The sequence below is a fragment of the Papio anubis genome, chromosome 1 (assembly GCF_008728515.1).
Source record: "Papio anubis isolate 15944 chromosome 1, Panubis1.0, whole genome shotgun sequence".
In the NCBI taxonomy this organism is placed as follows: Eukaryota; Metazoa; Chordata; class Mammalia; order Primates; family Cercopithecidae; genus Papio; species Papio anubis.
In genome coordinates, this window is record NC_044976.1 from 164,013,614 (window position 1) to 164,036,619 (window position 23,006).

Consider the following 23,006-nt stretch of genomic DNA (forward strand, 5'->3'; position numbering starts at 1 on the left):
TCACCCCAAGTCAAGCTATGACAACACTTTATGATAGACACTTTTTTTTTGGTTTCCCAGTTATGGCCCGTCCTCATTTTTGACTAATACACCCATGGCTATACACTGTTTCTCATTTTGTTGACCAAGTAGTGCCCAATTTTGGTAAGAAAGTTTAAGGTTGTAAAACTGAGTGTAACTTCAGGTTCTCTGACTCTAAGTTTTTTAATTCTTGAGACTCCTTTTCTGACTTTTATGTCTCATGACTCACACTACATTCATACCACATTTGGTTTCCTCTCATCATCTTAACTTCTGCATGAATAAAGTCTGAAGTAACCACCTTCTGGAAGAAACACTGTGGCTATGTGTCAAGGGTGGCAGTGTTAGCTGGGAGAAGGCCTTGCCCAGAAGATCTCTGTGTAAGAGCCTGGCCTTCCACAATCATTTGAATGTCCATCATAAGACTTTTTCTACCTTTCTCAGTAGATCCTAAATATGAGACAGCAGTGGAGGAAGACAGGCAATATGAGGTAGAAGTAAATAATCAGCATCAGATAGACCTGGTGTGAACTCCAGCTTTGCCATTACTCTCTGGTTTCTTCATCTGTAAAATGTTGATGAAAGTATCTATCACACACCTACGGCACATACTGGGTGAGAGTGCACGTAACCTGCTTCACATACGCTTTAGGGCTGTGTAAATCAGCCCCTCCCACGCTTATTCAGTGGTGCCCTCCCTGAACCCGCCTAAACTGCCAGTCTATGAGGCCTGCGACTATGTACGTGTGTTCAAAAGTTGGTCCTTGGTTATTACTGCAGTCTGTGGTACAGGAATGTCTGCCTCCCACATGTGCAGGCAAGTGGGGCACTACCATTTGGCTACTTGACAGGGCTATTCAGCAGGTGCACATGTCTGAACATTCCTGAATCAGGAGGGGGTAGCTCTGGATTTCAGAGAGCTGTAACCAGGCCACAGCTGGAGTGACGCAAGAGCCAGGGGCATCAATTTGAGCTCTGAATTTGCAGTATGTAATGAAAGGAACCCAAGTCTGTGTGTACGTGTGTGGGAAACACTGCAGGTCGAGGTACTTTTCCAGGTACTTAGCCCTTTGTGGGGTTGCAGCCCCGACGCCCTGGAATCTGGACTGGACCCAGAAAGGAAGCCGGTTGGTTCATGCTGAGGACACAGGGGGCACCTTGCCTTTCTGTCTCGGTGGCAAAGCGGTACGTGGGCCATACCGGCAGGCACTAGCGCTCCCCCTGCACCCTCTGGCCGCCCGGGCACGGGGACCTGGCCCCCGCCTCCTCTACAGTCTCCGACTTGCGAGCTGCACGGCCCAGGTGAAGCCGCCGGGCGCGTCCCCGCGCGCCCCTTCCCCCTCCCGGCGACTTCCTGATTTGCAGAAGGTGCAGGAGCCGCAGCGGGCGGCCCCGGTCGCAGGAACTGAAAGGCCTCAGCTTTGGTGGCGGCTACCGGCGGAGACGGGGGCGGCGGCCACGCCGCCGCTGCTGTCACAGAAAGGCTCTGGTGGGTGGGGTGGGAGGCGGGGAAGTGCCGGGGGCGCAGCCGACATGGGCCCGCCGCCGCCGCTGCTGTGAGTAGCCTCCTTCCCGGTGGGGCCGCCGGCGTGGGCGGGGGCGGCGCGACCCTCGCGCGGCCGGGCTGCCGGCTTCCAGGCCAGCGCGCGGGGGCCGGACGGACAGCCCCACACCGACATGTAACCATGGACTGCAGGATCAAGTGAGTGGGGGGGCCCGGGCGCGTCGGGGGCGGGCGTCCCTCGGCTGCCCCTCCCAGGCCAGCTCGGCTCCTCAGCGCCTCCGCGCTCAACCGGCTCCCAGGGCGGCAGAGGTTGGCCGGGCGGACTGGGGGTGCCGTTCGGCCCCCAAGCCTCTGGCCGGCCGGCGGGACGGCGCTAGGCCGCAAAGCCTGCCCGCCCTGCGTCGCCGGCCCCGCGGGGTTGGCGCGGCTCCTCTCTGAGTGGCCACTAGCGCCTTGTCGACGCCCGCCTTTCGGGGGACAGGGGGAGGCCGGGCGGCCTCTGACACCGCCGCTGAGGGGTTCTCGTGCTTCCCCTGAGTGTGTCAGATGTGACTCTCCTAGGGCTGCCTGTGTGCGTGTGGTGTCCGGGAGGGAGTCGGCGTTGAGGTTAAGAGGTTATTATTCCGAGTGCTCTCTTAGCATTAATATAACCGGTTTTTTCTTAAGTCTGTTAGTTTTGTCTTGGATGTTTTCTTGTGATTCTGCTTATAAAATTAGATTGGTCTCTGGTGTTTCTTTATGCAGGCACTGTAGATGCATGGTTCTTGCAGAACGGTATCCAATTAGGGTGTTTTTATGTGTGCGCTAGAGTATTTATCAACGACTATTTTGCTTCAGGAGATTAGGGAAAAAGCAATTTTAATAACGGAGGTGATTATGTTTCTAGGTATCTTACAGGCATGAGTTCTGTATTTTTCTTCTGAAACTTAACTTTGTAAAGAATTCCTTCTTACTTCGCTTACCCACCCTTTACTACCTCCTTCTCACAAAGTTTAAAATAATACCATGTATATTTGTGTTATTGTGAAAGGCCGTTTGAATTTCACAGCAGTAAAACTGAGTCAATATTTAACTTTTACACCTAAGAGAGAGTCTAAAGAATATTAGGGAAAGAGGGAAATTATGTAATAGAATTATTTTCTTCAGTGTGTTTGACATCATAGTGGGCAGGATAAGTGAGTAAAAATAGTATGCTTCTTGACATTAATTGTTTTAAGAGGGAGGAAGTCATCTGAGCCCAGATTATTCCCATTGAAACACGTTAATTGTGGGAAGGCTGAGAAAATGTATATTTGCAAGTTAATTTATATGTCTTGTCACTTCCTATGTTTCCAGATTCATATCTTATAAGAAAACCTTTAAAAAAAAGATTTTTTTTTTTTTTAAAGTCAGAGCTGGCATTCATTTCTTGAAGGAAGTACATATTAAATACAGCCAATGTACAAAGGCACTAAGGTCTTGTTAGCAGGAATAACAGATATTAACACATTGGCCATTGTGGTACCAGACATAATCTTTTACCTTATGATGGAACGAGGGATTTGAACAGCAATGTTATGAAGAAAAAGTGTTTCAGTAGATTTCAGTTCACTTTTTGAAATGGAACCAATGTTGCTTTGAAATTTTGCTAATATGGCAAGTTAGTAAAAAAGTCAATCACTTCTGAATTAAGCAAAGCAAACTTATAGTTTCTAGTGGGGAAATCTAACATGGAAGCAGATGGCTAGTTTCTCCAAAGATAATAGATAAAACGAAGACTTTTTATTTTGTTAACCTCAGAGTTACATATAGTTTGCTACTTTAAATATGCTTAAGTACAGTAAATACATTTCAAGAAAAGTACATGCAACGTATCACATTCATGGAGCATTATAAATGTTTTATGGTGATCTAGAACTTGGCAGGTGGGACCATGTATTCATCATTTACACTTACATTGCATGTCCTTTGGAGAGAACCTGAGAGCCTGTGTCAAACTCTGTTGGTAGCGTATAATGACACTTAAGGACACTCTGGCTTTTAAATTTGATCCAATAAGATAAAATCAATACTTTGCATTTTTGTAGCACTTAGTACTTATGAAGTACTTGTACATATGCTATTTGATTTATAATCCTCACTGTTATTCTGTGAAGTGGACAAGGCACCTCATAGGTAAGGGAAAACAGTCTCAGAGGTTAAATGCTTTGCCCCAAGTTTCAGAATTCCTAAGTCTCAGCTCTTTTAAATTGCTCAATTGAGAAAACACTTGCATTGTTATTTCTACTATACTGTAGTAATATAGTCACATTAAATGTATTGAGTCAAAAATAAGATTAGTTTTAGAATTAAAATACAAATTTCGTAGAGATGTTCATTTGTCATAGGAAATTAATTTAAACTTTTTCCTTTTAGGGCAAATCCAGACAGAACCTTTGACTTGGTGTTGAAAGTGAAATGTCATGCCTCTGAAAATGAAGGTATGTGTCTTCTGTGTTCTGTTATTTGACAAGGTCTCTTTTTTTTGACAGGATTTCATTCTGTTCCTCAGGCTGTGTAGTGGCATGATCGGGGCTCACCGCAACCTCTGCTTTCTGGGCTCAAGTGATCCTCCCACCTCAGCCTCCCGAGTAGCTGGAGCTACCAATGCACACCACCATGCTCAGCTAATTTTTGTATATTTTTTGTGGAGATGGGGTTTCACCATGTTACCCAAGCTAGTTTCAAACTCCTGGGCTCAAGTGATCCACCCACCTTGCCCTCCCAAAGTGTTGGGACTACAGGTGTGAGCCACTGTGCCTGGCCTGTTCTGTTAATTCTTAAAATAATTGATTGAATCTCTCAAAGCAAGTGTTAATATTGTGGGCTACTGGAACATGATAGTAATAGGAAAATAATACTACTAAATTTGTATCCTGCATTGAGTGTCTCAAGTTGCTGGTAATGAAATAGATGTCAAGTCTTTGCCCTGGGATTGTAAAAATCATGAATGTTATCTGTGCAGCTTGAATTTCAGGTGTCTGTTAAGCCCATATAACTTACAACTCAACTTCACCATTCATTGATAAAGTTATCATTAGTTTTGGTGAAAGGGCATGTCTTTTCATTTTATTTCATTTATGTTTGGAAATTTAGTGTATTTTTTTAAACATTAGTGCACATTCTCCTGCTAGTACCAATGGAAGCTACACCGCTTCCCTTCTGTTGTTTTCAGAATGCAGAATGCAGACTGAGTAGCCCCTTCTGCTGAATTTACTCCAATAGCACAGCACTTTTGGAGGGAGGTAAACAATACTGTGAAATTACTTGGAAGGGTTTCAGCTGTCAGTTCTGTACAATTTCCTGAAAAGACGAGAGCATAGTAGTTTAATGTCATGATTTTCATCATTTCCCTTCACTTTTGTCGTTTTGTATATTGTGCTTGTGTGTAGTAGGGGGCACAGTTAGCAGACAAGAATAAGGAATATCTTTCCTTACCTATTTTCTTTTAATGTGTTCCTGCATGCTATGTCTTTCTAGATACTTACAGTATAGTCTTTACTTGCTGTGTGCTTAGACCCTGGATAGCATGATGATTAAGCATAGGGGTTTTGTGGAGACTGGTTGGCGGTCCTGAAGCCTTGGAAGAAAGTCTGCTGACACTTTTAGCTTCAGAAACTATCCAGCAATTACATACCCAAGTAATTTGGAGCTACACACCTTAAAATAGAGAAGCCCAACCCAGTCGTGGTGAAATGGGCATGGCTAATTTTAGTATAAAGTCACACATTGTTGGCTCCACCAGCCCTACTACTGTACTCCTGGTCTGTTTGAACTGCAGCTGTGGTCAGGTTTGTCCATTGGCAAGGAGTGATCCTAGGTTTTAGGGAGCCTTTTCTGGTTGATGAAGTTATCTTTTATTGTCCTGTATGTAGTAAAGTTTATCCATTTGCATTATTTTGAGGCCCAACCAGGTTCTCTTTGAAGAATGAATATATTAGGTAGAATGAATACTCAAATGGATACATTATATTTTCAGCTCCGTTTAATTCTGTTCTATAGTGTGTTTATGGTATGAGTTAATCTAAAAAATACCTACCATAACATTACTGAAGGTGTGTGAAGTAATGCTTATCTGATACTGTTTGTAAAGGCGTGGCACAGTGACTCACGCCTGTAATCCCAGTACTTTTGGAGACTGAGGTGGACAGATCATTTGAGGCCAGGAGTTCGAGACCAGCCTGACCAATATGGTGAAACCCCATCTCTACTAAAAATACAAAAATTATGCAGGCATGGTGGCCCATGCCTGTAATCCCAGCTACTGGGGAGGCTGAGGCACGGGAATCACTTGAACCGGGGATGTGGAGGTTGCAGTGAGCCGAGATAGCATCACCACACTCCAGCCTGAGTGACCAAGTGAGACTCTGTCTTAAAAAAAAAAAAAAAGTGTATATGTGTATATATATACACACACGTACATATGTGTATATATATATGTATACATATACATATATATATATCACACAACAAGCTAATTTCATTTGGAAAGTATGGATTTTCTAATTTTAAATGTGTTTTAAAGTGATCTTGTTAAAAGATCAATTTGCCTTATATAACACCCAGTCTATGCATATGTCAGAGAGATTGTGACCTTTTTATAAAGACTTTTGAGTGGTTTACTCCCTTCTTCCTCTTTTCCTCTTTTCCACTTTTCATGAACTAGCTATTCCAGTTTGTATCTTCTGCTTCTGCCCTGCTTTAATATTATACCTTGTCTTTTTGCTGTTGTTATTTAAATCACTATTTTTTAGAAACATCTTTATTTGTATTTTAACAGTTTATATCTAGCCTGGTAAAGTTGTAAATATGATAAATGGTTAAATAATGTTGGCTTCTCTGCAGGCTGCAAACAATCCATTCTATATGGCTAATTGGCAGAAAATTCTAAAGATATTTAAAAAGACTAAACTCAGACCTGTTAAGAAGCAGTAACCTTTCTTTTATTATGACTTAAATAGTATGAACATGGCTAATATTTTAAGATCTAACAAGTAATAACTATAATCAATAATTATAATAAATAATAAATGATAAAATAGTAACTATAAATAATAAAATCAATAACTATAAGAGGGCTATGAAAATAAATTTTTTTTTGCCAAATTGAGAGATTGATGTTTCTGTAATATTTTATCAATGTTCTACTTTATAGCTAAATCTTAAATAGAAAAATATATGAAAATTATTTTAAAAGTTATTGGAATCCTCCTATTTAACTGTTAGTACCTATTTGTTTTAATGAGGCTCTGATATGTGCTTGTTTAAGGTATGATAATTTTTTCTTTGCTAACATTAAATGAGCATGGGTGAAATTCTTAAATAGTAATAGACTTGGAAAACAAAATGCATAAATTAGGTTGCTTTGGAGTACAAACATAAGGTTGGTTTAAATAATAGAGAAACTAGAGAAACTTGATATAGTTCATACAAGAAGTCATCAAACATCCAGGTGCTTTCTGCTTCTCATTTCTGCCACTCACAGTAATGGTGTCATTGGAGGGTTAGATTCCTTGTGGTTATAAGACTGTCAGTGGAAGTTGGAACTCTGCTTTTTTGTTTGTGACTCGGGGGGTGACAGACACTGGCTTTAAATTTCTCTATTTAGAGTCAGAAAGTTTCTTTTTCCAAATCCCCTAGAAAGCCTTTCCTTAGATCCTGGTAGCCTAAGTTGGCATGGGCCTGACAATTCCTGAAATTATCACTGGTAGGGTAGAGGTAGAGGAGTGGGTGGCAAGACTATCGTGATTGATTTATTTAAATTGGCAATGAGTAGATGTTGAGAAATCAATTAAAATGCCTTTGTTAAAAAACTCTCAGAATATTTATTTTTTGATGACTGATCAAATAGAAAATATATTTAGAGTAAATTTGGTTTATACTAAGATTGGTGATACTATGTTAAGCTATTTGGCATGCTTCTCTTGTTCATTTTTAATGGATAAGTCTAAATGCTTTCCTTTATCCTGAATAACTTAGATAAGTATCTTCAGAGACATGTTGTTAATTAAATGTTAGTTAACAGTGTGAAATGACATTAGCTTTTAAAACATAACTTGATAAAACTCTTCTGGTAAGATTGTGATGTTTATCTGATCTACTGCTATTTGTACTTGTTTCAGAGGCATAATGTTGAATTTTTTTTTTTTTTTTTTTTTTTGAGAACAACACATTTCAGAACATTCTGGAAAATAGCTTGTTAGTTTCATATAGAGCACTCTACAAATCTAAAACAATGCCATGAGAGGGGTTGGTAGTATTTCCCCATAGTGTCCCCTACGTGTTAGTAGAATTTGTTCTGGTGGTGTCTGACAGACTGGTTGTGGCTTTTTTTTTTTTTTTTTTTTTTTTAAGTGGAGGTTACCCTGGAAGAACAACCTCCCAGTAACTTCTGCTCCAGCTGTCCAAGAGTGAAGTGCCAAAATTGAGATCTTATTGCTCTTCCTGGTAGATCTCCAAGATAGTTGCTAGTGTTCTTCTTTTTGTTGTCTGTCTTCCTTCCAGCAGGCAGGGAAGTACAGCCAGCAGTGATGGCCTCTCTCCTCAATTCTGTTAACAGAAGTCATTGTTACCATACTGCCCCACCTTTCCCAAAGTGACTTAATCTTCAGGGAAATGAAAAGTAACTTTTCCTCAATAAAAGATTGGGGATGCCTCTAAGCATTTCTCTTCTGGGAAGAGGCCTTGGTACTTTAGCTTTCTCTTTTTTTATTTTGTTGATGGTTTATTCCAAGTAGTAATAGGAGCAGTAGTAGGGGGAGGAGGAGGAGAAGGAGGAGGAAAAGGAGGAGGATGAGGAAAAGGAGGAGGATGAGGAAAAGGAGGAGGAGGAGCAGCAGCTGCAGCAGCTAGTATGTCGTATTTATTCTGTGCTGGGCACAATTCTGGGTATTTTTCATGTACTAACTATTTAAGCCTCACAAAAATCTTACGATATAGGAAGTGCTTGTTTCCATTTGGCACATGAAGAAACTGAATGAAGAACAGAGAAATGATGAAACTTGCCCAGGGTAGTCTGTCCAGAGTCTGTATTTTAACTACTGCTCTGTTGCCTCCCATTGCATAGTGACTTCATGTGTATAGGTGGTTTTATCATGTGAGGAAATATTTGAGTATAAGCTGTATGTGGTACAAGTAATTTTTTCCAAATGGGAATACAGTGTGTTCCCTAAAATTAATGAATCCAATGTAATCCCACCTAAAACAATTATTGAGTTTTTTCTTTGTGGTTGCAGACCCTAACTCATCCCATTTCCCTCCCTATCACTTTTCATTTTTAGGATTTGCATCTTCATATTTAGTGAATCTTTGATCTAATAGTTCTGGCTATTTAGTAGTAGTTTTAAAACATCTTTAGCAAGTCTTGTTTTCTTTATTCCTTTCTTTTTACCTAGAACAGTTTCTCTTAGGAACAAATTCTTCTTTGCTACCAGTTTTCTACTTTGATTTGCCTATCCAACCCAGTATCGAATTATCAATTTTTCTTGTCTGCAACTTATGTTAACAGTTTAACTGCCTTTCGCTTTTTTGTTAAATTAGAACCTTAGGCCAAAGAATTCTTAGTGTCCTCCATGCCCTGCACAAGAAAGGTATTTCTAAACTTACTTTTTTGCGTTTGGTAACTTTTCGTCTATAGTGATACTCTGTACACTAGACTCTACAACATTTTGCTTCTGCTTGCTATTTTAGCACTTATTATATTCTTATAGATATGTTTAATATGGTAATTTAGAGACATATTGATATGTCTAAATGTATGTTTGCCCTGCTTGAGGTAAGTTCTTCATGAATCACAACTTATTAATTTGTATTCTTAAGAAAAAACTTAACACATCTGACATGTTGAATGAATATTTATGGAATGAATAAAAGAAACGGGGGCTGGGTGCAGTGGCTCACACCTGTAATTCTAGCACTTTGGGAGGCAGAGGCGGGTAGATCGTTTGAGGTCAGGAGTTTGAGACCAGCCTGGCCAACATGGGGAATCCCTGTCTCTACTAAAAATACAAAAATTAGCGGGTGTGGTATCAAGCGGCTATAGTCCCAACTGCTTGAGAGGCTGAAGCAGGAGAATCCCTTGAGCCCAGGAGGCGGAGAGAGATTGCAGTGAGCTGAGATTGTATCACTGCATTCCAGTCTAGGCGACAGAGGGAGACTCTGTCTCTAAAAAATAAAAAATAAAAATAAATTGGACCTAACTTAATGCTTGGCCATTGAATAAATGAATATTGATTAAATTAATCCCCAGAGAACTGCTGTAGAAGTTATTTTAAATGTGTGCTGATGTGACAGTACAGGGGTATTAGAAATAGAAGTCCATATATGTCTTGGAATGGGCTATTTTGGAATACCCCATCCTCAAGCTCTTTTCATTCAGTGCTTATGTCTCCTTTCCTCTCCTCATACCAAAAGATTTATAAGAACAGTTGCTATATATAATGTTTGTGAATTTATCTTAAAACCCATCTATAACCTTTCATACCTACTAAAACCCAACAAAACTCTAACATTTAGAATCTTGATGAATCATACAGATAATAAAGTAGTTTAGGAGGTATTGCATTTTTGTCCAACATGGAAAAAGTCTGAGTAAAATGTGGTTACCATGATTGTTGTTTTTGCTGTAACTTTGTGTTCATTTAAGAACTCTGAGTCTCTCTCAATTCAGATGCACTAGGATAAATTAGAGTAATCCAAACTGTATAAGCTAAATTGTTGAAGAAAATGAAACTGTGACCAGGCGTGGTGGCTGATATCTGTAACCCCAGCACTTTGGGAGGAAGAGGTGGGAGAATCCCTCGGGGTCAGAAGATGAAAACCAGGCTGGGCAACATAGCGAGGCCCCCATCTCTATTAAAAAAAAAAATGAAACTGTTGTATTCTTTTATACTGCTAGCCAGGAACAAAATGTAATGTGATTCTTCAGAACCATGTCCTTGGGTTATGCCCTTCTTGATTTATATAGAAAATAGTTGAGAATATATTTACTTTTATATATGGCTTGGGGCATTACATCCTCCTTCACATAGCTGCCTGCAAGTGTAAAAAGCAAATCAAATTTCACTGTTCAATATTTGTTGATTATTGCTTTCATAGGTGTGTTGCAAAGTTTACATTTTAATGGTTTGGTTATCACTTTCTCATTAGGTAGTTCCATTTGTTTACAGGTCTTTATTTTTGCCACTTTAATCTAAGGTGACCTCTTGGTTTTTTATGTTCGTGATTTCCACTGTTAAATGTGAGAGCCTGCTTGGCCTCTGCTGCGGATTTCACAGTGGTATGCTTTAAGATTGTTGTTTGGTCACTGCTGTGTTGCCACAGTGCGAGTTTGTTCAGGTTTTTTCTTATAACTGTTTTCTTGACTTTCAAGGTGATATGTTCCTGATGTGCTTTTGATAATATTCTCTCATTTTCAGATTTTTCTTAAGCTCAGATAATATATTCTTTTTCTCTAAATTTTCATGTTTTATTTGCAAGTTAGAGGATAATAATTTACTGTGTACAGTATACATTTTAAAGTGTTCATATAATACTAGCAATAGACATGTTTAGAGTGCTTTACGCAGATGGCCATGGTATTTTAGGTAACAATGAGAATATCACATTTGAGCTCTTTGATTTTTAATCATTTCCAAAATAATCTTTCTTCCCTGGAAATAAGCTTAATGTTTAACATTGAAAAACTTTTCCCACTTTCAAACTCTTGATTTATTTCAAGTAGTAATTTAATTTTATCTATAGAAAGTAATGTCTTGGTTCACGTTTCTGTGATAGGTCAGTCATTGGCCTTGTGGGGGAACTTGCTAAAAGGTGGTCCTGACTTGGCCTTTTAGAAGTATTTATTTAGGAGATTGGGGTACTAATTCTTATGACGTTGAATAAGAGAAAAGTAGAGTAACAGAACTTGAGTTTCCTTAAAGAGCACTTAGTGTAATCCCATGGAGTGTGGGGGGAATTGCTTTGATGCCTTTTACAATTCCTGGATCCCCTCTGCTGTCACCTTGTAGGTGTCATTATCATCATGCTGCCTGGTGACTGTAAAAATTCTCACAATGAGCATTATATAGGCCTGCTCCACTAAGGTTACCCCTCTTCTCTTCTCACCACTTTTCAACAATTTCTTTTAAGTATATTGGTGTTACTGAAAGTATGTATCTGATTAATTAACAGTGAGGTGTGAACAACTGATAGACAGCCTTCAGGGAAACATTTATTTTTATTTTTTATTATGTATTTTTAAGGGAACATTTATTTTTAAAGAAAACTTTGTAAACTCAAATCAGTTAAAGAGAAGCAATGTTTTAATGGAAAGATGTGTTGACTAAGGGTCAAATGTACCTGTAATTGCCAAATTCTGGTTTCATTTTACTATTTTTCCACCATATGTATTGATACTCTTGTAATTGTGATTAACAACTTTAGTAAGTATATATTTAGTCAGAGTATTAATTCAGTGAACTTCATAAAGACTTGTTTTTGTTGCTTAAAGTGCCTAGTTAATGAACTAAAGCTATAATGTCATGGTTTCAGAACCTTATTTTTCAATTTATTTTCTCTGATTAGGCTTTCAGTTAGATGTTCTACATAAAGAGTAATAGAAACTATTTGTTTGGCATTTATAATATGTCAGAAAATGTGCCAAGAGCCTACATCTTCCATTTATCTTCACTTCAACTATGAAATTTACAGACTGTTATTCTTTTCAAAACATAAGGAAATTGAGGCTCAGAAAGGTTCAGCAACTTGCCCAAAGCACACAAACTTAAGAGGTAAGACTAGGATTTGAACTTGTCTCTGGTACTAGAGCCTGAGCTCTTAACAATTATGCTGTGCTACCTTTAGAACAGTCATGTTTTTCTAATAGCAGTGAAATCTTCTGCAGCAACTTTAAAAAGCCACTCATTTTAGCAAATCCCTGATTCTAGGCTTGATCAGAATTGTTGTGATATTCTTAAAAGACATCAGAAGAAGAGCTTAAACACCATAGGAAGTATTCACCCCTCTCATTCCTTCAGTGAGTGTTTCTGAGTGCCAATTGTGTGTCATGCACACATTAAATGCAATTAAGATGGCATTCTTGAAGGGGAAGTGTCAATTTCAAGTCAATAATTATAAGAGTAGTAAAGGCTGTGGTAGAGGTTGTATAGTGCATATAGCACTGAAGTACGAAGAAGACACCTAACTCGGTTCATTGCTTAGGGAACAGTAGAGAAGTGGGGAGATCTTGAGGTAGTTGTGAGGTAATAGAGGGAGAGACAATTGGGTGTCAGGTGGTTATCTTTTTCTAAAGTTAATTGGAGTTTTACTTCATATTCTAAATCTTGTGTGGTTAATTAAGAGTAATTTGCTTTTGGTATAAATAGTTGCATCTGATGAAGAAGATAAAGGATCTCTCTGCTACAGTGTAACTTGCCTTGGCAGGGGATTGTTGCGTTTAATTTTGTTTACTCAGAGCCTAAAAGTGTCTGACCCGTAATATGTGCTCAGTGAATATTTGTTGAATTGTTAAACTGATAAAGGTACTCAGATGGATTTTAAAGAAAAGGAATGGAAATTGTGTAGGGTATTATGGGTTTAATAATTGTTGCTAAATTCCTTTCTTTTTTAAAAAAGTATAATTACAGTATTAAACAGGTAAGATTTGTTAAAGTGAAGCTTCAGAAATTTAAAGAAAAAATGTAAAAAGAAGCGACAAAATTATAACTCACTGCAGCCTCGAACTGGGCTCAAGGGATCCTCCCGCCTCAGTCTTCTGAGTAGCCAGTACTACAGGCATATGTCACCATGTCTGGCTAATTTTTACATTTTTTGTACAGATGGTTCTCATTCTGTTGTGGAGTCTGGTCTTGAGCTCCTAACCTCAAGTAATCCTCCTGCCTTGGCCTCCCAAAGCGCTGGATTACAGGTGTGAGCTACTGCCAAGCTGGTAGATGTCCTTACAAGGTGGTGATTTTATCTTTTTTCCAGAAGAGGAATGGCTGGGTCTTATAATAGTTCAGCAGAAGAATGGATGAAGAAAATGTAGTGTGTATACATATGTGCAATGGAATATTATTCAGCCTTAAAAAGGGGGAGATAATGCTGTCTGCTATAACATAGATGGGCCTGGAGTACATTATGCTAAATGAAACACATCAGACCCAGGAAGAACAATGTTGCATGATCTCACTTATATGTAGAATATATATTTTTAAATACTCAGAGACACAGAGATAGAGAATGAAACGGTGGTTACCATGGTTGGGGGCAGAGGAAATGAGGCAAGGTAGGTCAAAGGATACAAAATAGCAGATATATAGGATGGACAAGTCTAGAGATCCAATGTGCAATATGAAGACCAAAGTTAATAAAATTGTATTGTATTAGGGATTTTTATTAAATAAATGGATTTTAGCTGCTCCTGTCACAAAGAGGTAAGTATGTGAGATGATAGATGCGTTAATTGACTTCACTATAGCAACCATTTTACTACCTATATGTATTTCATCATGTTGGGCACCTCAAATAAACACAATACAATTTTATTTAAAAAGCATGGTGGCGGGCGCCTGTAGTCTCAGCTACTCAGGAGGCTGAGGCTGGAGAATGGCGTGAACCCGGGAGGCAGAGCTTGCAGTGAGCCGAGATCACGCCACTGCACTCCTGCCTGGGCGACAGAGCGAGACTCTGTCTCAAAAAAGAAAAAAAAAAAAAAAGTTGCTGACTAATAAGCCTTTTGGAGTCTGTCTCGTGGAAGTTATAGTCTATCTTGTGCTCGGTCTTTATTGTCCTGATTTATGTTGTTTACTGGATTTCAGGCTTTTAAGGACAAGTACCTCTTTGAATCTTTTGCAGATTTGGGGATTACTTGAATGGTGTTCAATGATTACTTGCTAAGTTATATTGTTATTAAAGTGAAATTAGTAAAAGATGGTTCTGATTATCAATACTTATTGAAGGTTTCTTAAATCTTAAAAAAAATTTGAACATAAAGGACTTTGAAAGCTTGCAGATTTTTGTCATCACAAGCAATGGGCATTTTATTTTAAAAAACCCTTTTTTTTTTTTTTTTTTTTAAATAGAGCTGTTGAAAAACCACAAACTGTAACTTTGTAGGCAGAACTGGTAAAGATCAAGATAGAACCTTTTCCTTTTTCAGTTCCTTCTTAATTATCACTTGAATCTGAAGAAAAGCACACGACAACCAGTTTAGTTCATCTGATAGCCTTCTGCGGATATATATGATTCCAGAAATTACTCATTAAATAATTTTATCTTGGTTTGATAGCAGAAATGCACCAGCATGAGGGTGTGTTTAGTATTCAAATTTACTATTAACTAGAATTAAGCAGTCCTTTAAAATTTTATCACCTGGGTAGTTATAAAAACTTAGATGACTTTTATTTTCTTAAGATTATCATCAAATTAATTATAACTTATTTGAAATTAACTTATATGTTTATACAGAAAACATGGTTCAAATGAAACCCAAATAAGTTCAAATGTGTTTTAATACATGGGAACATCATATGTCCTCAAGGTCTATGCATTAAAATTATAGGTGCTCTTAAACTTGGATGGGAGTGGTTCAGAAAGGATTCTTTTTTTCCTTCAAGATTCCAGGGTATTTTAGATATGATATTTGAAAGAGGAAGTAATATAATATTTAGAAAATATTTTTGAAGGTCTTCATTTTTACTCATATATAAATTAAAAGAGCAATTTCTATTTAATAATTATAAGCAGCTAATGAAGTTAATTTTTTTGGTTTTTAGAAAATGTCTTTAAAAATTTTTTTGTTCTTATTACTTCAAGACTTGAGAACTAAGTTTTTGAGTCTTAGTTTTACTATGAAATGTGTGATTTTATTGATGAATACCTACAGAATAATCACTGACAATAAGGAGCAGCACAATTTCATCAAGATTATGTGTTGGTTCTGTTCACTATGTACAGGTTTAGACATGTTAGAGAAGAAATAATAAGCTGAGAACTGTTATGTACGAAAATACTACCTTCCAACTTTTAATGATTACAGTAGTGTTTGTTAGGGACATTGAATATATACCCTAAACAGTGGACATATTGAAATGGAATGCTAGTTGAAAGACAACATTTTAATTTGTAAATATTTGCCTCATTTTAGCTTAATAGTTGAAGACATAAATGAATCCACAGTCTAATGTTTAATGTATGTCATTGTTCTAAATTTTGCCTTTGATAGAGCTGATATAGCTGTTTAAAATTCATTATAAAACCTATTACGAAACCCATTGACTAACAATTTACTCTTCTTGGGGGATTATAAAGTCTTTTGGTAATTTTTTTTTTTTTTTTTTTTTGAGACAAGGCACACTCTGTTGCCCAGGCTGAAGTGCAGTGGCATGATCTTGGCTCACTGCAACTTCCACCTCTTGGGCTCACCGTGATCTTCCCACCTCAGCCTCCCAAGTAGCTGGGATTACAGGTACACGCCACCATGCCCAGCTAATTTTTGTAGAGATGGGGTTTGGCTATTTTGCCCAGACTGGTGTTGAACTCCTGAACTCAAGTGGCCTGCCTGTCTTAGCCTCCCAAAGTGCTGGGATTACAGGTGTGAGCCACTATGCCTGGCTGGTAATTTTTTGATTCATTTCCCTCAGTAATTGTCCAGATTAACAATGATCATTTTGTTTATAAATGGATATGGAAAGAAAGGAGATGGTGTTCATATCAAGTTTTCTACCTTAAACCTTGCATCCCTTACTGCTATTTTCTTGTGATATACTCAAAATATTGATGAAAGCATTAAAAATGTTCGAAGTCACTGAACACTTCTGGAATGCCTTCTACATCATCAAGATTAGAATTGCCTTCTAGTCATCCTATACATTTTAAGATGGCTTACACTTTACATTTTCAGGGTATCTTAGTTCTTCAAAAATGTATAATTTACACTGTGTTTAATATATATGACAGACTAAACATATAATTCAATTTTTTTTTTTTTTTTGAGACGGAGTCTGGCTCTGCCGCCCAGGCTGGAGTGCAGTGGCTGGATCTCAGCTCACTGCAAGCTCCGCCTCCCGGGTTTACGCCATTCTCCTGCCTCAGCCTCCCGAGTAGCTGGGACTACAGATGCCCACCACCACGCCCGGCTAGTTTTTTGTATTTTTTAGTAGAGACGGGTTTCACCATGTTAGCCAGGATGGTTTTGATCTCCTGACCTTGTGATCCGCCCGTCTCGGCTTCCCAAAGTGCTGGGATTACAGGCTTGAGCCACTGCGCCCAGCCTTTACATTTATTTTAAAACAAAAAATTATGTATTACTGTTAAGGGATTTTTCAATCTCATTCTGAGTTAAAACTTAATTTAAAATCTGGGTTTGAGTAGAGTAGATTGAGGGTGCTTTTGCCTGGTTTATGGGGAAGAGATGAATAATCTGCTGCTCTCTAAGAGATATCTTTCTCCCACATACTTATTTTTAACCCAGAATGATGTAAGTGTTGAATCTTCTGCAAATAAAGGGGAGACCAAAGGTCCTGTCTTCTGCTTGTGGGATCTGTAACCAGAAACTTGGCCCAAAGTTTGCGACTTCATCTGCATGAAGGTGGTGCAGATACTTTCATTTTGGAATTTGTATTTCTGCCTTGTTTCACTTTTATCTTCAATGTATTTGGCATCTATTTTTTCATTCATTAGATGTTTAATATTTTTATATTACTTTAAAATGTTTTAGCTTAATTCTTTAGTTTTTAATTTTACTTTTAATTGTATTTTGCTTCTTTTTATTATTTTACATTAATTTCTTTTATTTGGTTTTTAAAAAGTTTTTATTTTTAAGAGAAGTATGTAAGGCCGGGTGTGGTGGCTCATACCTGTAATCCCAGCACTTTGGGAGGCTGAGGTGGGTAGATCACATGAGGCCAGGAGTTCAAGACCAGCCTGGGCAACATGTGAAACCCCGTCTCCACCAAAAAATACAAAAGTTAGTCGGGTGTGGTGGTGTGCACCTGCAGTCCCCAGCTATTTGGGAGGCTGAGGCAGGAGAATTGCTTGAACCTGGAAGGTGGAGGTTGCAGTGCGCCGAGATCACCCCACTGTACTCCAGCCTGGGCGATAGAGAGAGACTCCATCTCAAAAAAAAAAAAAAAAAAAAAAAAAAAAAAAAAAAAAAAAAAAATTTAATGAAATACTCTCTATTCTTTGGGAAAGGTTGTGCTTTTTCTTGTTCTAATTAGTGTGCCCTTTGAAACTTTTCCTTTTTAGTGAAGAAACAAGGAGAGAGAATATCATAAGATGCAACAGACACATTCTAATAAAACTAATACTTATGCTTTGATGGACTGTGAATAGGTAATTAAATCTCTGTTTCAAGGTGAACAGGAGTAATAATTTTGATGCCATGATTCTCTAAAAGCCTGAACTCTGGAATCCTCTTACAGATAAGACAGATAGTTTACCTGTTAGACATCATGGTGGAATGGAAAGATACTGGACCGAGAGTTGAAACATAGTTCTTGGTACTGGCTTCATCACTTGTTAGATGTCTGACTTTGATCAAGTCCTTTACATTTTATTACTTTCATTTTTCACATTTGTAGAATATTTGCACTGCGTATCTCTAATTGTTATGAGAGTCAAATACATAATAGCATGAAAATGCTTCATAGATTGCACCATGTAGATATAAACTTATTTGGTTTCTGCGTTGTGGTTGTTAGCTGTATGAAAAAAGGTATGATCACTTCAATGGAAATTGTTAGTAAAAAGCTTTCCTCCTATTGTGATGTATGTGATCAATCTGGAAGATAGGAATGCTAAAGAAAGGTCACATAGTAACTTCCAAGTCCCCTCTTTAATATTGCAGAAGTGTCAGCAACGAGGAGGATAGACGACACTAACATATTTTGCACTGTGATTAGTGAATTTGACTTTGAAAAGGATATTTAGCAGAGAATAAGTTTGTAGTATCAAATCTGACAGCATCGATATAAAGATTTGGTGAGATGTAGAGAGGTCAAACAGGAGTTGAAAATTACAATGTGACTTTTCTTTAGCACTCCTTTCTTCCAAATTTTTCACATATACAACTTCAGCAGCAAAGTGAAAATTCCATATATGGGTAAGTTTTCAAACTTCTAAGAGCTAATATTTTTAAGCTTGAAAGTTGTTAGACTAGAAATAACATTGGGCTTATATCCTCGAAGGAATGATGACAAGCTAAGATTAAAGATGATATTACACAAATGTAGGGTCCTCAAAAGAAATATTAGTTGAGAGGTATGGTGTAATTGGTTGTGAGGTCTGTGTAAACCAAAACTAAGTATTGCAGCTTGTGAATGATTTAAAAATACAGAAAATTCAAGGCTATCTTGTTGGTGACATTTGAATTCCTATATAACTTTCTTGAGTGAATGCTAAATTTAAGTCCAGAAATTATCCTTGAAGCAAGATTCTGTTATGTCATTGATATAAATCTCCTTTTTATAGGTAATTTAATCATGTTGATGAAGTTTATATTTTGTCAAATTTATGTAAGACCTTTCTGTAGATTCCTGAGTTCTCAATAACAGTGTTTCTTAATTTTAGTTATATTATAACACATAGAAAATGACAATATTTGTATGGTACTTCTGGGCAAATGGACTTCATGCAATGATAGGAGGTAAATGACCTGGGGTCTCCTAGGGTTGAGGGGATCAATATGTTCTTATTTCTTCTTACCCATTAGAGAGGCACAGGCTGGGATGTTCTCTTTATGGTTTCTTTGGTGAGACTGGCTTTTTATTCACTGCTTTTGTTCACTGTTGTTTTATGCTGCTAGGTAGGATGGCAGAACTCTAGAGTTAGATTGGAGTTAGAAATGGGGTTGGAGTTCCAGTTGAACCACTCTGAGCCTGTTTCTTTGTCTTAAAATGAGAACAGTTATGATCCTCCTCCTCTTTCTTCTGTAAACGTGTGATGATCAATAGAGATAATAAATTATATGACTATGCTTTTAAATAGATGGTTATTTTTAATATAATTTAAGCAAACTGCAGATACATCTCTTTTGTCACTTGCAAGAAGAAATAGATTCTTTTGTTTTATATACATGTATGTGTCTGTGTATATATATAAATATATTTAATATATAATGGCATAGTGTCACAGTATATCAGTGAGGGCTTCTGACTCCAAAGCTAGGAGAGAGAATTGCAAAATTTCACAATGGCAATAAAAATTAAGGATTATGAGAGATGTATTATATTTATGCAAATATTTCTTTCCCTTTCATGCATAGTATTTTTTTAATAATGATTAATTCTAATTATGTGTTCTGATAATTATTACACATAAGTATCTAATGTTCATCTGTTTTAATGAATTTTTTTAAATAAAAGGGATAATGAATAAAATTTATTATTAGTTTATTATTAGTGACCCATGTTTTTCTGAAAGTCTGGCTATTTATGCCATTGTTTTCCCTAAATAATAAATTTAATTGTTTAATGGAAGCGTATTCTTTTTTTTTTTTTTTTTTTTGAGATGGAGACTTGCTTTGTCACCCAGTCTGGAGTGTGGTGGCGCGATCTTGGCTCACTGTAACTGCTGCCTCCTGGGTTCAAGTGATTCTCTTGCCTCAGCCTCCTGAGTAGCTGGGATTACAGGTGCATGCCATCACACCCGGCTAATTTTTGTATTTTTAGTAGAGATGGGATTTCGCTTTGTTGGCCAGGCTGGTCTTGAACTCCTGACCTCAAGTAATCTGCCCGCCTCCTCCTCCCAGAGTGCTGGGATTACAGGCCTGAGCCACCATGCCCAGCCTAATGGAAGCATATTCTAATTGTTGGAAAAACATTTAGGAACAAACAGCGTCTGGCCTGGTAGACTAAAATCCACAGAGGAACAGGTGAATATATTAATTCTATCAGTCTGTTAGCTAATCAAAATATTCTATTCCTTAATTCTTCCTTCCTAGACTCTATGTGTAGAATAATCCTTGGTACTCTTAATGAAGAACTAGTCTGATGCCATTGGTGAAAAATATTTTTTGGTTTTACTATACATTGTGTATATTTCCCTATACTTTTAAACGTACAGATATTTTATTCTCCATGTGACCACTTTATAACTACTAATATGGGTTGGCTCTGTATCCCCACCCAAATCTCATTTGTTGCTCCCATAATTCCCACATGTTGTGGGAGGGACCTGCTGGGAGATGACTGAATCCTGGGGACAGGTCTTTTCTGTGCTGTTCTTGTAATAGTAAATGGGTCTCACGAGATCTGATGGTTTTAAAAATGGGAGTTTCTCTGTGCAAGCTCTCTCTTTGCCTGCTGCCATCCACAGAAGATGTGACTTGCTCCTCCTTGCCTTCCACCATGGTTGTGAGGCCTCCCCAGCCTTGTGGAACTGTAAGTCCAATAAACCTCTTTCTTTTGTAAATTGCCCAGTCTTGGGTATGTTTTTATCAGCAGTGTGAAAACAGACTAATACAACTACTTCTCCATTTATTTGATTTTTTAAAAAATGGAAATTCTTATTAGTTTAAGCTTATTTTATTTCCTTATTATCTGCATATATTTCTTCACATATTTTCTCTTTACTAGTTTTCTTCCCATTTTTAAAAGTCTGATCTTTTCTTCTTTTGTTTTGGCATCCCGTACCATTGTATTTTTTTTTTTTTCTGTTGGGCAGTATGCTACTCTTAAGGGTGTAATACCAATATTAATAATTTAGATACTTCCACTACTAATAATTTAGAAAGTATTTTGAGAAAGTATTTTTCATATGAATTATTTATTTGATTCTCATACCCATCTTTTGATAGGATGTATACTCGTATTCCTATTTTACATTTGAGGAAAGTGGAGCACAGAAAAGTGAGGGACCAGGCTGATACATATAACTGGCAGACTTGAACCAAGATTTCAACTCTAAAACCCACACTTTTCCCAGTAAACTTCAATTTTATATCAGATAAGTATAGTGACTTGAGAGACTTGCCTCTAATTACAGATTCAAGTGAATGATTTCTTTAGGTAGAATGAAATTTTTCTTTGCTAGGAGAAATTGAAAGTTAGGGTAAGCCGAATACTGTCAGTATGTGTCTGTGTATGTATGCCTATGTATGTGTATGAGTGTAAATGCCTTTATGTTTTATCAAAAGCTCCAGGCCCATTGCAAAAGATTCAAACAGAAGAAGAAAATAACATGAAGAGACTAGAATTCCATCACCCAGAGAATATAATGGGTAATATTTTGTTGAACAATCTGTTACTCATCTCTATATGAATATATTTGCATTAATATGCATTTTCCATAAACTGATTCGTCTGTTCATGGTATCCTATTATCTGACCATTACCAATTGATAATTTGTTATGAACATCTTCCTGTGTCTGAAAATAGATCTACTGTATCAGTTTTTTTTTTTTTTTTTTTTTGAGACAGAGTCTCACTTTGTTGCCCAGGCTGGAGTGTGTTGGCTCGATCTTGGCTTACTGCACCCTTTGTCTCCTGGGTTCAATTGGTTCTCATTCCTCAGCCACCTGAGTAAGTGGGATTATAGGCATGCACCACCACACCTGGCTAATTTTTTGCCATGTTGCCCAGGCTGGAATTCCTGGCCTCAAATGATCTGCCTGCCTCGGCCCGACATAGTGCTGGGATTACAAGTGTAAGCCACTGTGCCCGGCCTACTTTATCAGTTTTAATAGTTACCTGGAATTTTATTGTGTGGCTGACTGTGTATATATCTCATTTATACTTGTATTATTATCTGCTTCAAATAAGTTCTTGAGTGTCATTGTTGGACTTTGGATATGTATTGGCAGATTGCCTTCCTGAAAAGATACATAGTCTTATTAATAGTTAAGAAAGCCTCTGTGTACCACAGTTCTCAACAATACTAGGTATTAATCTTCTTTTAAAAAATATTAACAATGTATTTTATTTACTTCCATATGTCCAAAACATAATTTTAAGTCAATATTGAAATATTATTAAAATAATTTAGTTTTTTTATTTAGTATTCCATATGTCCAAAACATAATTTTAATAGTCAATATTGAAATATTATTAAAATAATTTAGTTTTTTTTAACTTAGTCTCTGAAGTTGTATATGTATTTTAAAAATATATTTTATTTTATTTATTTAATTATTTTTATTATTTTTTTTGAGTTGGGGTCATGCTCTGTTGCCAGGCTGGAGTGCAGGGCCGCGATCTCGGTTCACTGCAGCCTCCTCCTCCTGGGTTCAAGCGATTCTCCTGTCTCAACCTCCTGAGTAGCTGGGACTATAGGCGTGCGCCACCACACCCAGCGTTTTTTTGTATTTTTAGTAGAGACGGGGTTTCACCATGTTGGCCAGGCTGGTCTCGAACTCCTGACCTCAGGTGATCCGCTCACCTCGGCCTCCCAAAGTGTTTGGATTACAGTTGTGAGCCACTGCGCGTGGCCATCAACTTCCTTTTTAAAGCAGTTTTTGGTTCATAGCAAAATTCCGTGTAAAGA

At 37.7% G+C, this 23,006-nt stretch overlaps 1 protein-coding gene across 11 annotated transcripts in view; it reads left to right on the forward strand.

Moving 5' to 3' along the window:
* Positions 1-764: 764 nt before the first annotated feature.
* Positions 765-23,006, forward strand: part of DENND1B (DENN domain containing 1B) — a 277,692-nt gene continuing 255,450 nt past the window's right edge. For 4 of the 11 annotated variants that reach the window (XR_002520214.2, XR_002520210.2, XR_002520216.2 and 1 more), the window contains exons 1-2: positions 765-1,206; positions 3,920-3,984. Coding sequence is in view for 8 of the 11 variants with exons in the window: in XM_017951054.3 (XP_017806543.1) it covers positions 1,157-1,206; positions 3,920-3,984 (115 nt within the window). In the remaining 3 variants the exon portion in view is untranslated. Of the gene's footprint in view, positions 1,207-1,372; positions 1,724-3,919; positions 3,985-23,006 lie in introns of those variants that run through there. The other 7 variants (XM_021933942.2, XM_021933941.2, XM_017951067.3 and 4 more) reach the window with 5 other exon arrangements.